Source organism: Cyrtonyx montezumae, unplaced genomic scaffold (assembly GCF_038088225.1).
Source record: "Cyrtonyx montezumae isolate F1298 unplaced genomic scaffold, pur_monq_1.0 scaffold_37, whole genome shotgun sequence".
Taxonomy (NCBI): domain Eukaryota; kingdom Metazoa; phylum Chordata; class Aves; order Galliformes; family Odontophoridae; genus Cyrtonyx; species Cyrtonyx montezumae.
The window spans coordinates 1,666,902-1,681,480 of NW_027072042.1; the positions used below are offsets into that span (position 1 = coordinate 1,666,902).

Below are 14,579 nucleotides of genomic sequence, written 5' to 3' on the forward strand. Positions count from 1 at the left end.
CTTCCCCATCTCTGCTCCAAGGCCATGGGTGTCACCTGTAGGCACCTGGCCCACATGCATAGCACACAGCCTTGTCTGGGTGGCATCTGAGCTACTAAAGCACTCAGTTATTGATCTTTTTCTCTGCTGAACCCAGTGCAGCGTGCTTGGTTTCAGCCTTCTGGCCTAACTGCAGTGACAGCAGGAGGGGTGCTGGGACGTGGACGAGGCCCAGAAGGGCAGGGATCAGGAAAGGCTCAAATCCATCCTCAAGGTGATCTCTGTGCCTCATAAGGCCAAGAGAGCCAGGCAGCGCACAGCGGCAGCAGCACAGCTCGTGCAGGTCAAGTACACATGGTACACACGTGCTCATGAGTGCGGGCAGTACCTGGTAGAAGGCCTGGCTGAAGGCTGGTGCGTTGTCATTCATGTCCTCCACGATGACAGTGAGGTTGGCCTCGGTCTCGTGGCGGGTGTCAGAGGCACGCAGTGTCACGGTGTAGTGGCTGCGCTGCTCGTAGTCCAGTGGCCCCGTGAGAGCAATGCGTCCCCCGTACCGCAGCACACTGAATGTACCCACAGCATCACCATCCAGCACGAGGGAGTAGGAGAGTGCGGGGCCCGAGTCCACGTCGTTCCCTGTCAGCTGGGCTATCTGGGTGCCAAGCAGCATGTCTGTGGAGAGGCGAGGTGTGAGCCAGCATCCCCATCCCCTCAGAGGCACTGGCTCACTTGGGGGGAAACTCGAGCACTGGGGACAGCAGGAAGGTGCTGATAGGTGCAGGTCCTGAGAGTCAGGCAGGGGGACAGGGCACAAATGCACAGGGCAGAAAGCTGGCAGGGAAGGGGTGTGCAACCAGAGTCCTCCTGGTTTGGGGCTAGGGAGGACCTGAGTTCAGCTGGTTCCCTCAAGGCACACAGTTGCACAACCCCCTGGAACCAGGATGTCACAGATGGGGCAGTGCTGAAGGGCTCAGTGAAGCTCAGACACAGCACAAGCCAGCCCTTGGCAAGGGAACAGGGACAGGGCTGCTGGGGGCTTCCCTCCCACCCACAGGTGTCCAGCACAGCTCAGCTCCTGCTATTAGCAGTGCACTACCTCAGGGCTGAGAGGCACTTACTTTCTGGGACCCGCACCTCCCAGGGAAATGGAATGGTGGGGCTGTTGTCATTGATGTCCATCACCACTACTGTCAGCGTAGCAGAGCCTACAAGAGGGGGTGTCCCTCTGTCCATCGCTGTTACCACCAAACTGCAGGAAAGCACAAGGGCACAGCACCAGGTTCACATCCGCACGTCAGGAGCAGTGTGTGCACACAGCATCTGCAACACGAGGACACTGCACGTGTGCACAGGTTGGCATGTGTGCATGTAGTAAAACTGTGCACAGAACCTGGAGTGTACGGGGCAATGGATGTGTGCAGAACATCTGGAGTGGGCAATGGATGTGCACCCATCAAGAGCGTAGGATGCACATCTGGGTGTGCGTTTGGAGGGCAGTGGGTTTTTGTCCAGCACCTAGAGCATGTGAGCAGGCCGTGAGTGTGGGCACACGTGTCTGCAGCACCGGGCAGGCCGTGCACTAATGCACACACATGGCACGTACATGAGCACAGCTGGGGGCTTTTGCAAGGGGAGGGCAGTGGATGCACCCATAGTGTTTTCAGTCTGAGAAAGGGGCAGGAGTTTCGGATGTGTATGGGAGAAGATCTGAGCAGAGCAAGAGGGGGGAGCAGGGCCCAGGTGTCAGCATATCTGGGAGCTAGGGAACAGATGGAGCCTCGGTTTGAGCGGAGCAGTGATGAGTACGTGAATGCAATGAATACCTTCCATGCCTCAGAAAAGGGGATGGAGACGTGGAGCAGTGCAGCATGGATATGGAAAAGGGAATGAGGCTGGGGAAGGGTGGTAGAAATTGTTCCTTGTATCTGGGCCATGCTTGTGTATAGAGGTAGGGGAGGATGGAAACCTGTCTTACACAGTTGTGGTTAGACTGACTGGAGGAATAAAGAACCTGTGTATGTGGTGAGGGATCCAGAGGACTTGGACTGAAAGTAGGGGGGCTTAGAAGAGGGCTGAGGCCAATGCATAGCTCCTGGGGGACACGTGGTAGGGCACGAGGGTCAGTGTGTGGGCGTGGGCAGAAACTGAACTAACCTGGATTAAACAGACAGGAAAGGGAAATGGTTGCAACTACTGAAGAGTCTGCTCAGATTTGCACAGGCCAGGCTGAATGGAGCTCAGGCTCACCTCACAGCCAACTGTCATGCCCTCATTTGCTACTCAGGTTACTACTTAGTCCAGGTTCCTTCTGTTTGGCAACAGTTTGGTGTGGCACCAAATAGCCAAGTATCCTCTGCAACCCTGGGGATGCTGCTCCTATGTCCCTTTCTTATCTGTTGGTCTGGCTCTACTCACCGGGTCTGGGACCAGATCTCCCTGTCCAGGATGGCAGCAGTGGTGATCGCACCGGTCTGAGGATCGATGTGGTACAAGCCTGTCATTGGCAGGGACTGGTTGATGGCATAAGTCACCTGCCCATTCATTCCCTGATCCAGATCATCTGCTAGGACCTGCAAAGCAACGGGAGAGATTCAGCAGTGCAGTCCGGAGCCCTGTAAACAATGGCTCTCCAAAGCTAGACACACAGATCCACAGGTGCCAGCCTCAGACCCATGGCACAGCCCCACCTCTGCCTCCTGGCAGAGACAGCCAGGGGAACAGACGTCCCTGTTTTTGCCCCAGTGCTACCTGGATGACCGGGGAGTCATAGCTCTGGGACTCCCAGATGAATGCCACATAGTTCTGCAGCTGGAAGCGTGGCAAGTTGTCATTCACATCTTGCAGGTTGAGGTTTATGGCCATAAAGCTGAAGGAAGCAGTTGTCTCTGCCTGGACCACAAGGCGCAGCCGGGGGCTGGCCTCAAAATCCAGGCTGCTGGAGTCCTGAACTGAGATGGCACCTGGAGAGACAGCAGGGTGGGGGGAGAAGGGGCAAGTCAGCACCCCCAGCCCTCACCTTCTCTTTTGTTCCCTCTTGCTTAGTCCATCCCTCTGTCAATCTGTCCATTCTCGAACAGAAGAAGCACACTGAGTTTCCTTCAAACCAAAAGCCTTCCCACAAACCACAGTGCTCTGCTGACAAATTCCATGCAATGCTCAGGGCAGACACCTTACATTGACATTAAAGCATGCAATAGTCTTCCCAGCAGGGACATCCTCTGGTAGAGAATCACAGAATCCTTAGAGTTGGAAGGGACCTCTGAAGATCATGTATCCAACCCCCCCACAGTGCACAGGGACAGCACAGCTCCATCAGGCTGCCCAGGGCCTGATCCAGCCTCACCTTGAAAGTCTCCAGGGATTGGGCATCCACCACATCTCTGGGGAACCTGTTCAGCCTCACCACCCTCACTGTAGAAGATTTTTTCCTTATATCCAACCTAAATCTGCCCTCCCTGAGCTTGAAACAGCCAGTATGTTAAGTCCTTGAGGCTAAAGTCAACTATCTGCACTGTTTCTCTAGACCGAATCCATACAAAGAGACTGAAGGGCTGAGAACAGTTCCCCTGCAAGGAAGGGGCCTGAAGACACACACCCACATGAGGGTGGGCTCCGGCAATGACATATTGCTGTCCCACCCAGGAAGATCACGGGGCTCCTAAATGATCTACTGAAGTAGGCCTAGGTAATTAGTTGCTTGGGCAATCAGCAATAACGTGAAGTTCAACAAAGGACAATGACAGGTTGTGCACCTGGGATGGAGCACTGCTGGACACACAGGCAGCACAGCAGCGCTGCAGGAAGGAGCCTGGGGGTGCTGCTGACAGCAGGCTCAGTGTGAGCCAGCCGTGTGCCCGGGCAGCCAAGAGGGCAAACTGTATTCTGGGATGCATTAAGCAACGCACAGCCAGATGGTCAACAAAAGTGATTCTCTGCTATACTGGTGTGGCCTCACCTTGACTACTATGTGCAGTTCTGGACTGCACAATATAAAAGTATGCCAAGTTACATGAGGGCATCCAGATGAGGGCAACAAAGCCAATAAGTACTGGGAGGCGAAGGGAGAGGCTGAGGACACTGGTTTAAGGAGTGACCTCACTGCTCTCTGTAACTTCCCGAGGAGGGCAAGTGCACAGAGAGGTGCTGGACTCCTTCCTGCTAACACGGATGGCAGAGTGCATGGGAGCAGCACAGAGCCAGGCATGGGGAGGGTCAGGATGGGCATTAGGAACAATCTCTTTATCACGAGGCTGGTCAGACACTGAATCAGGCTTCATGCAGAGGTGGTCGATGCCACATGCCTGTCGGTGTTCAGGAGGCAGTGGATAATGCCTCAGTAATAAGCCCTAACTTTTATTTATCCCTGAGGTGGTCAGGGAGTTGGATTCAATGGTCTTTGTAGTTCCCTTCTGTTCTGTTCTGTGCTATGCTATGCTGTTCTATACTAATGACTGGCAGCATTCCCAGCGATGCATCCAAACATAACGAGGAGGAACTGGCTCATTGCTGCAGCAGAGCTTAAAGCCAAAGGCACAGTGTGCCACTGCTGGCAGTCAGCGTGGGGCTGGGGAGCCACACTGAGCTGCCCTGTGCCTGCTCCATCCTCACAGTGCTCTGGGTCCTGCATAGTCACAGCGTGCAGCCTCCTGCCCAAGGAGAAAGCAGAGATGTGTTTCCCAGACAGACAGATGAGACTTGAGGAGGGAAAAATCCCGTGTTCTGAACATTTTGCTGGAGGAAATGTTTCCTCACTGAGATGAAGTCATTCTGCCACAGTAACTGAGGCACAGCCAGGGCATGTCCAGGATGTCTGGGGAACTGCTGGCAGACATAACCCAAGCAGAGACAAGCAGGGATGTGACAGGATGGGGATCACAGGGACGCGGCAGGGGGTGTTCTGTGACACCACAGAGCTGGGACTCTTCAGCTTGGAGGAGACTGAGGGGTGACCTCATTCATATTTATAAATATGTGAAGGGGAGTGTCAGGAAGATAGAGCCAGGATGTTGTCAGTGACATCCAATGAAAGCACAAGGGGCAACGGGTGCAAGCTGGAACGTAGCAGGTTCCATATAAATGAGAACAAAACTTCTTCACAGCAAGGGTAATAGAACACTGAACAGACTGCCCAGGGAGGTTATGGGGTCTCCTCCTCTGAAGACATCCACAACCCACCTAGACGTGATCCTGTGTGACCTAATCTGTGTTCATGCACCGGCCGGAGGACTGGACGAGATGATCTCTCGAGGTCCCTTCCAATCCCTGACATTCTGTGACTGCTGGCCTATGAACCAGGACTTTCCCAAGGTGCCACACCCCCAGCCCCTCTTGCACTTCATCAACACAGCAGCACCAGTGCAGCTCCACTTCTCACTTCTGAGTGCAGCATCGGGCAGGCAGACTGCTATGGCAGCAGCCCCTGGGACCGAGCTCACACAGCGGACCAGCCCTGGGTGCAGCTGCTCTCCACAAAGACTGGTGTGAATCGGAGTGCATTTCCTGCATCTGTCTCTTTGGTTTCTGGGTTTCAAGAACTGCACAGTGCCAGCTCCCGAGCTCTGTTTGGGAGTTGGACTCAATAATCTCTAGAAGCCCCTTCCAAGCCCTGCAGTTCTGTGATCCTGTGAGCTGGGCTGACTCTAGGTGCTGGCACGCAGTGTCGCAGTCAGATTGTGCACGCAGGGAGGTGGAACCCAGCACCCTGGGCAGGCAGGGTGCAGGCAGGGTGCAGGCAGGGTGCAGGCAGGGTGCAGGCAGGCCAGGGGGCAGCTCAATGTGGTGTGGCTACAGCAGCAAGTCTGCAGCTGTAGCTCAGCTTCCTCAGGGCTGGAGTTACACACACTGATGTGACTGCTCTTATGAGGTGCTGTGACCTGGTCTGGTCTCTCACACATGCTTCCAGTGTCCAGTGGCACTTCACAGCAGCAGCACAGGGTGGTGAGCGGCTTGCAGTGACAGCAAGGTGACTATACTGTGGCTGAAGGGACACATGATGACACAGACAGTGTGGCTGGCAGTCATTAATAAGGGTGCAAATGGTCAGCATGCCATGCCATACTGCGAGTGGCTCACAGGGAGCTGGACAGTGGCCACGGGCACAAGCACTATGGCCAGAGTGGTCTGAAATCCTGTTCCAACCCCAAACATCCAGCAGGCCACAAGAAAATTGCATTTGCACAAGAAACTTCAGCCTGACCTCTGTGCTCTGTAGACTTTCTCATATGCCAGCCTCTTCTAAACTGCAGGGCAAGCAAGGTCCCCACTCACCACAGACTCAGCTAGGACTTCCCTGATGGTAGGGCAGCCCTTCAAAGGCTGCCCTTTGAAGCGTGTGGTGCAACCAACACTAGCAGGGGCACATCCAGATTATCTTTTGACAATGGTCATGGCCTCTGCTAACTCCTGAGCAGGGCTTGTGAATTTCAGAGGAAAAGTCCAATCAGCAGGAACTGTACTAGCATCCTCTGGACACTAATGGGATGGTGTCTAGACATGAATACTGACACTATTAAATTTACTAGTACAGAGGTATAAGCTGCATTCCTGTGCCTTTGGAGCACTCTGAGTGCTGCGATAGCTGAGCAGGCACTGTCAGAGCACAGCCAACCCTCCCTTGCTGCTTCCATGGGTGGTTCCGGTGCTGTACCTGAACTGGGCTGGATAAGGAAAGCATTCTTCTCGTTGCCACTGATAATGCTGTATGTGATGCGTCCAGAAGAGCCCCCCGTGTGCATAGCCTGGATGCTTGCAACAGCAGTGCCTGGAAGGAAAGGAAGCAGTGTTGAATGGGCAGGAGAGTCAGGGCACGTGGAGGGTCAGGGTGGTTTGTAGGTAACACATGCTATACTACAGGAACACAGTCCTGCCTGACACTGCTGTCAAATTATGTGAGAACCAATGATAAACTCTGGGGGCATTTCTGTGGCCCTTCTGTAGCCTTGGTGTGAACGCTGCAGACACTCCAGCAGCAGCTGGGCACCTGTGACTGCCGACAGCAATCAGAACATCTTGAGGCAAAAGCTCCCAGGATTATCACCCCCAGCACTCAGGGCACCAGTCAGGCCCTGCCATCCCTTGGGTCGACCCAAAGCACAACACAAATTCCCAGGACTCTGCAGTGCTCCCTGGTCTGGATTCCAGCCTCTGGAACGATTCCAGCTTGGCACCCACCTCCCTCCCCATCCCATCCCACTCCCTCTCAGCTGATGCCGAGCGCTCTGCCCAGCGGATACCTGGGGGAGCATTTTCTGGCAGGATCACTTCATTGGTGCTCCGGGGAAAGCGCAGCCCCCGGTAGGGCTCTTCCTGCAAATGGATCACCACTACACCGGTAGAGGAAAGCGCTGGTTGGCCCAGGTCTGTGGCCAGGATGAAGAGTGTCCGCTGGCGCTGGCTGAGCGAGCTCAGGGGCTGCAGCAGCTGGATGTCCCCTGTGTAGGAGTTGATGGAGAAGGCTGAGCTCGGGGTGGCGAGGCGATACAGAATGGAGGCGTTGGCACCTGCATCCCTGTCCTCTGCCCTCATGGTGGCCACAACTTGCTTGAGTGGTGTGTGGCGAGACAAGTTGACGGTGAGTGGGCTGTGCAGGAATGCGGGAGCGTGGTCATTGACGTCCCGCACCGTGACCGTGACACGCACAGCTGCGCTTTTGGGCTCCCATGGTGCTGAGTCCACAGCCTTGGCCACAAAGCTGTAACTTGGCTGCCGTTCCCGGTCCAGCTCCTGGGCACTTCGGATGCGTCCGCTCTGCGGCTCTACCTGGAACATGCCCAGGGACTCATTGCCCAGGTAGTAGGTGACCTGCCCATTGGTGCCCTCATCGGGGTCCTCGGCTTCCAGCTGCAGCACCAGGGATCCAACAGGCAAGTCTTCAGGCACCTCCACCACATAGCTGGCCTGAGCAAAACCAGGAGCATTGTCGTTTAAGTCCAGCACCCGCACATTCACTGACATGGTTGCACTGCGTGGTGGGCTGCCGTGGTCTTGAACCACTACTGTGAGGCTGTAGAAAGCAACTTGCTCTCGGTCAAGGGCACGTGCAGTGGAGAGGACACCAGAGACAGGGTCTAGGATAAAATCCTGCTCGGGGTCTCCATCTAGAAAAAAGGGACAATAGCAAGACAGCATGAACGTAACTTTAAGTTGGCACAGAGAGAGGCCTGGACTATGCTGCCTGGAGAGCACAGCACAGTCCATCCCAGTGCAGTCTGCCAGGGAGGGTAAGGTGAGCTGGTGTCTAAGGCCCCAGCGTGTGTGTGAGTGCATGTGTTGTGCCAGAACAGGCTCCACCAGCTCACAGGCCAGTGCCATGCTGCAATGAGACAGGGCATAACAGCAAAGACTCAGCAATCTGTAAATTCCACGGGCCAGAGCAAGCAAGAGAGGCAAGGAACTAGTCTGAACCTGGGGAAACAGAGTGTGAGTAAGGCAGCCTGTGCACATCGTGGAGTGCTCTTTACTAGAGCAGAGGAATTAGGGTTGTGAGAAGGGAGCAGCTACTCATGATCTGGGGCAGAAGAGGAATGATGTAGAACAGGAATTGCCACAGGTGATGCTTTCCAGAGCTCTTGGCAACCCACAGTGAGCAGCCATTACCCTCCTCCAAGAACAAAGCCATAGAGCTGCCCGTGTCCCCGTGCTCTCACCTGCCACACGGTACTCCAAGCGCCCGTTGTCATCTCCATCGGGGTCGGTGGCACGCAGGGTGTAGAGTGCCACACGGCTCTGGTTCTCAGGTACCTCCACAGAGCAGGACTCACTCTCCAGGTGTGGTGCGTGGTCATTTTCATCCCTGACTGTTATCCGCACAGTTGCCTTGGAGAGGTTGGGGGGCAGGCCGCCATCCCGGGCATAGACTGCAGGTACACAGCAAGAGTGCTGCAGAGGACCCTGCAGATTGGGAGCTACTACCAATGCCATCACATGCAGCTGTCTGCAGTCACAGGGCAGCCAAGAACAGGAGCACTGTCGTTTCTGTATGTTCAAGTCATCCAACAACTCTGTGTGCCCCAGGACACCCATTACTTTCCACGTCCCACCTTCCTTGCAATGCTGCTCAATCCCAGCAGTGCAGAATGTGCATCTGCCTGCGCCATGCTCTCCAGCTCCCCCTCCCCAGTGCCTGCTGCTCCCTCTCATGCACCAGCACAGCCATACCCATCAGGATGTGCTGCTCCTGCTCCTCACGGTCCAAGGGACGTGTGGTGACAATGAGACCGGTCTGTGGGTGGATGGAGAACGGCCCCCCAGAGAGACCTCCATAGGTCACCTGTCCGTTGGCACCTGCAGGAGGAGAATGTTTGAAGGTAACCCCGTAGCAACACCAAGAACCTCTCACTTGGCTCACAGCCCTGTACTCCCTTCCTCCCAGGGGTCACACTGTGCAAGGGGATGATCTCACGCCCTGGCAAGTAAAGGTTTGGGGAGAGATGTGTGGCAGAGGGAACATGTTCAGTTTGTGGAAGATAGCACAAAGAACCTCCAAAGAACGAAGGGCATGGACTTGGGAAGCAGAGGGAATTGCAGTCACTGTTCTCGTTCTGAGCTTCTCCCCGGGTCTGTCCCATCCCTCACTGCCAGGCCAGGTGACAGTCCCTCCCTCCACGGTCAAACATGTTCTCCAAACCAGGCAGGAGGGAGCGCAGCCTGTCCTGTGTGCTGTGCCTCCAGAAGGTCCCCGACTGAACCCTGCATCCTCACCCAGGTCCCGGTCTGTGGCCAGCACCTGCAGAACAGGGCTGCCAGCAGGCAGGTTCTCCGTGACATGCGCCTCGTACTCAGGCTTCTCAAAGGTGGGAGCTTCATCGTTGACATCCAGCACCAGTATGGAGAGCAGCTGTGTGGCCGAGCGGCGTGGGAAGCCATGGTCAGTAGCCACCACAGTCAAGTTGTGTTGCACCACCTCCTCACGGTTCAGAGCCCGCACAACAGAGAGCGCTCCTGCAGACACGGAGAGAGGGGTGAGTTGGGACCACACACCTTTGAGACCAACCACTCCCAGCACGGGGCTGCTGCAAGTCTGCAGGCATGGAGGGGAGCCCGACACAGCCAGCTTTCAAGACAGCAGGGTCACCCTGCACGTCCTTTGTACCTCCAAGAGACCTGAGCTCTCCAGCCCATACTCTCCTGGGCACCGTGCAACGCTCCCCCACGTACCTGCACCCTCCCCAGGCCCCACGCTCCTGGCGTCACCCCGCATCCTCCCAGGCCCTCACCAGTGCTGGGGTTAAGGTGGAAGCGGCCGTCGCTGTTGCCTGCCCGCAGCGAGTAGCTCACTCGCCCGTTCTCTCCCAGATCGTTGTCCTGGGCCACCACGTGCAGAGCCACAAACCCCGTCGGACGGTCCTCCACGACGCTGACAGCGGCAGGTGACAGGAACACAGGGGCATTGTCATTCACGTCAGTCACGAACACTCGGGCCGTCACAGCGGCCGACCGCCGCTGGCTGACGTTGCGGGCCTGGTCCGTGGCCTCCACCACCAGGAGGAAGGAGGCCGCGGCCTCACGGTCGAGGCTGTGGCGCAGGGTCAGCAGCCCCGAGCGGCTGTCGAGCTGGAACGGGGCGCCCGGGGGCTCCTGGCGCAGCATGGCATAGCGCACCTGACTGTTCGGGCCCACCCCGTCCCCATCCACAGCCTGGAAGGTGAAGACAGACGAGCCGGCCTGCGTGTTCTCGGGCACCACAATGGTGATGGGGTCTTCAGGGAAGGTGGGCGCCTGGTCATTGCAGTCCTGCACGTGGATCTGTACCAGCAGCAGCCGGCTGGACGGGTAGCCGTGCTGCATGTCCTCAGCGCTCACCTGCAGCGTGTGCCGTGCTCCGGTCTCATAATCCAGCTCCTGGGCAGCGTAGATCTCCCCTGTCACACTGTCAACAACGAAAGTGCCATCCCCACCACCTCCTACCACCGTGTAGGTCAGCTGTCCTCGTGCAGGGGCATCGGGAGGTGCCACCGAGCCGATCACAGACCCCGGCCTGACCCCCTCCAGAGGCTGCAGCGTCAGCACGGTAGCATCGGGCCTGGGCAGCACGCGGGAGGACGGCAGCACCTGTGAGGAGAGGCAGCAGTCAGGGGTGCGCTCTGGGGGGACACCGGGGAGCCCGTGGAGAGGGGACGTGCAGACTGCAGGTTTAGGGAGGTCAGGTCACAGGTCACAAGGCCGAACAGATGAACAACAACCTGAAAAATACATGGAGAATGAGCACAGGCTTGACAGGGTGAAAGACAAGCTTCATCTGGAGAGCTAGGGCAGGTAAGGACAGAGCTGCTGACTGAGCAGAGAAGGTTCTGGAGGATCGATGTATATAATTATCTGAAGAGAGAGCGCATGGCTCTTTTCTGTGGCACCCAGTGAGAAGACAGGAAGCACCGGGCACAAATGGGAGCACAGCAGATTTCATCAGGAAGTCCTTCAGTACGGGGTGGGTAACAGCACTGGCACAGGCTGCCGAGAGAGGTGGTGGGGTCTCCATCCATGGAGATCTTCGAAAATCACCACGATGTGGTTCTGAGCAAGCAGCTCTGGGTGGCCATGCAGCAGGGAGTGGACCAGACAGACACGGAGGTGCCTACAGCCTCAGCCATGCTGTGATGCTGAGGATGGGTTAGAAACTGTAATGGAAACGGATGCCAGCAAGAACAGTTCTGTAAAACAGAAGCAAGAGTGGGCAAGAAGAGAAATAACACTCAATCACATGAGAGGTACAGAGAAGACAACTTAGTATGATCCAAAGATACATAAATACTACTATTACTCTAATTTAAGATACTGATATTAATTCAGGGATGAAAGTGAAAAGCAATAGTGTCTTCTGATGGGAAAATGTCTCGAAAAACTCAGTGCACTCATGTCAAAGAGCTGGGGAAAAAGAGAATCCAGCAGAACTATCAGCCTAGACGAGCATCAGAGCTAGTGACTGTCGAGCAAACAGCTCCAGCACGGGAATGCAAACAAGCACTTTGGCTTGGTCTCGTTACTTTGAAGGCCACAGGAGAACTTTAAAGACAAAAACAGCTACAGACATGGCATAAAAAGCACATGTTTTTAAAATGTGACGCAGAATGGCTAAAGGCAGATGTGCCAATCTAACAGCACTTCTCTCCTCAAGCACAAAGGAAATACGGCAGGTCTAATTTAATAAAATAATAAAAGAAAGCTGTGTACGTGATGGGCTCGCTGACAGTGTTACAGGGTGCTGCCTGCACAGAGGAGCAGCAGAACATCAAATGAGAACATCAAGTGGTGAGGGGAACTGCAACGACACGACAGGATGTGAAATGGCATACCATGAAAGTGCACTGACTGGAGGGAAACTGCAGTCTGCTGTAAAATTAAGCTCATTACTAACAGAGCTTACGACAGAGAAAGGACTTGGCTATGTGAGCCAACACGCCAGACAGTAAGCACCACAGTTAGGCAGACGTGAAGAAAACCCCACATGTCAGGAGAACTGTTCTCTAAAATGCCAGGAAGAATTAATGTCTTCAGGAAGGAAACTTCTAAGATCTCCACTGCAACAGCATATCAAGGACAGGGCTGGCTGTCCAAGACCGGAGAAGACAAGCGTTTACCACTAATGCTGATGTTGATGACTTTGTGAATGAGGATATGCAGTGGCAGCCAGACCCATCCTTTCCCATCCCAGGTTTTCCACACAGATGGTGGAGCTGGAGCAACAGTTCAGCAAAGGCAGTGGCTGCTCTGGGATGAAGGTGGTGGAGAGTAAGGATGGTAGCGAGGAAAGCTGCCAAGCAGCTACATGGTGTCCTCCAAGAGGTGAGCAAGGGGTGGATGGTGCAGGGATGAGAGCAGTTGGGGTGCTGGATACCTGGATACGAACGATGGCTGAGGTACTGCAGGGCACCATGCCCCGATCACTGGCTGTCACAGTGAAGATGTACTCAGCACGATCGGATCGGCGCAGCACCGTGGCAGTCCGCAGCTCTCCAGTGGCCATGTGCAGTGTGAAACGCTCTGCCCAGGCTCCTGTGGAGAGAAGGTGAAATGCTGCAGGGAGAGGAGGGATGGTAGGGGCACGTGGAGATGGGGGAGAGAACATGCTGTGGCAGAGCATCCATCTGCCTCTGCGGGTCACAGCTGCGCGGCAGGGAGCAGCACCAGACAGCCAGGTTGGCAGCTCATACCTATTAGTGAGTAGGTGATGGTCCCATTCTCACCCTCATCGGGGTCCTTGGCTTGCAGGGAGGCAACAAGAAGTCCTGATGGTTTCTCTTCCAGCACCTGCAGCACAGCCAGGGAGCAGCTGAGCAACACCCTTCACACCACCCCCAAGACCCAGCACAGCACCTTCCTACACCCATCATGCACCTCACCCAGGGCACGGCCCCCCAGCCAAGACCCACAGGCTGTGCCAGAGGCTGGATGACATGGGGAAGTCTGAGGCCAAGCAGGTGAGGGAGGTCCTGCCCCACCAGCTGACCTGTGATGCCACACGGCTTAGTGCAGCTCAACAGCCTTGGTGCACACTGCAAAGGTGAACTACCTGGAGATGCAGGGACACTGCTCATGTTACACCCAAAGCCACTGCAGGGAGGAAAATCCCCCCTTCCCCAGAAGAGCCCTTCAGAAGGAAATGTTTGAGCACTAACTGGACCTGTTTCCTCAGCTCCCATCAGCCACTACAGGGCGGTTCGTGATCCCTGGAAATGCAGCAGGCAGTTCCTTCCTGCATCTGCACACTCTTAGGGATTTTCCCTTCTCTCCTTTGCTCTTAGGTTAGCACTGCTGTCTGCAGGCACTTAAGACCACCATTTTGTGTCGGTGCACCATGTGCTCAGCTAACCCCACACTCCGGGCTTCCTGAGAGAAGCCACACGGAGCAGCATGGAAACTCCTTTCCTGGGCAGTTATCGAAATGGACACGTCCCTGTTACCATCCCTCCCCATCCATCAGCATTTGGGGTACCCTCAACGCCCCACACCTGCTGGCAGCCTGTTCCTTCCCTGGCACAGACACCTTGCACCTCCCCACACCCCACCAGAAGGAGTTCCACTCAGCACAGACTGCAGTCTCTTCCCCACCAGTACAACACTGTCACAGACCAAATGCTCGTCCTGCAGCACAGATCATGCTCGCAGACCCAGCTCTCCGACCTCTGAGTGGTACCACTTCAACACACGCATGGATGCAAAAGACAAGCACAATCCATGCAAGAATCCAAGGGAAGAGGCTGCAGGCCCTCGGGGGGAAGCATGTGTTAACGCTGCTGCACAAGCTGTTGGCACAATGCTGGTGGTGCTGGGGGGGGGGGGGGGGGCAGAGGAGCTGGACTTGTTTATCCAGGCCAAGCAGTGATGTGACTGCACTCTGTAAACACTGGGGAAAGGGGAGGGAAATTCCAAGGAGAGAGAAGAGCTCTCTAAGCAAAAACACAATATTGGCAGAAGAACAAATGAGTATAAAGTGGTCAGAAATTAGTTTAGGCTGGAAATTAAGAGATGGTTTCTAACTACTAGATCAAGGAATCTGGAACAGCATTTTACAGCAGTGATGGAGGCAGAGGACCTTCTAAATATAGCTCAGCTGTTTATGAGAAGGACTATCTGTGTGGACACCTCTCAGCAGAGCTAGGCTT

The 14,579-nt window shown here is 55.4% G+C and overlaps 1 protein-coding gene across 1 annotated transcript in view; it reads right to left on the bottom strand.

Annotated features, from left to right (window-relative positions):
* The window catches only part of DCHS1 (dachsous cadherin-related 1), a 44,164-nt gene that overhangs the window by 3,535 nt on the left and 26,050 nt on the right, over nucleotides 1-14,579 (bottom strand). The window contains exons 7-18 of the mRNA XM_065745808.1: nucleotides 13,128-13,224; nucleotides 12,812-12,969; nucleotides 10,197-11,031; nucleotides 9,682-9,921; nucleotides 9,139-9,264; nucleotides 8,628-8,837; nucleotides 7,215-8,078; nucleotides 6,629-6,742; nucleotides 2,731-2,942; nucleotides 2,398-2,552; nucleotides 1,101-1,231; nucleotides 368-654 (exon numbers count right to left, since the gene is read on the bottom strand). Of these exons, the coding sequence (XP_065601880.1) occupies nucleotides 368-654; nucleotides 1,101-1,231; nucleotides 2,398-2,552; nucleotides 2,731-2,942; nucleotides 6,629-6,742; nucleotides 7,215-8,078; nucleotides 8,628-8,837; nucleotides 9,139-9,264; nucleotides 9,682-9,921; nucleotides 10,197-11,031; nucleotides 12,812-12,969; nucleotides 13,128-13,224 (3,429 nt within the window). The remainder of the gene's footprint in view (nucleotides 1-367; nucleotides 655-1,100; nucleotides 1,232-2,397; nucleotides 2,553-2,730; nucleotides 2,943-6,628; nucleotides 6,743-7,214; nucleotides 8,079-8,627; nucleotides 8,838-9,138; nucleotides 9,265-9,681; nucleotides 9,922-10,196; nucleotides 11,032-12,811; nucleotides 12,970-13,127; nucleotides 13,225-14,579) is intronic.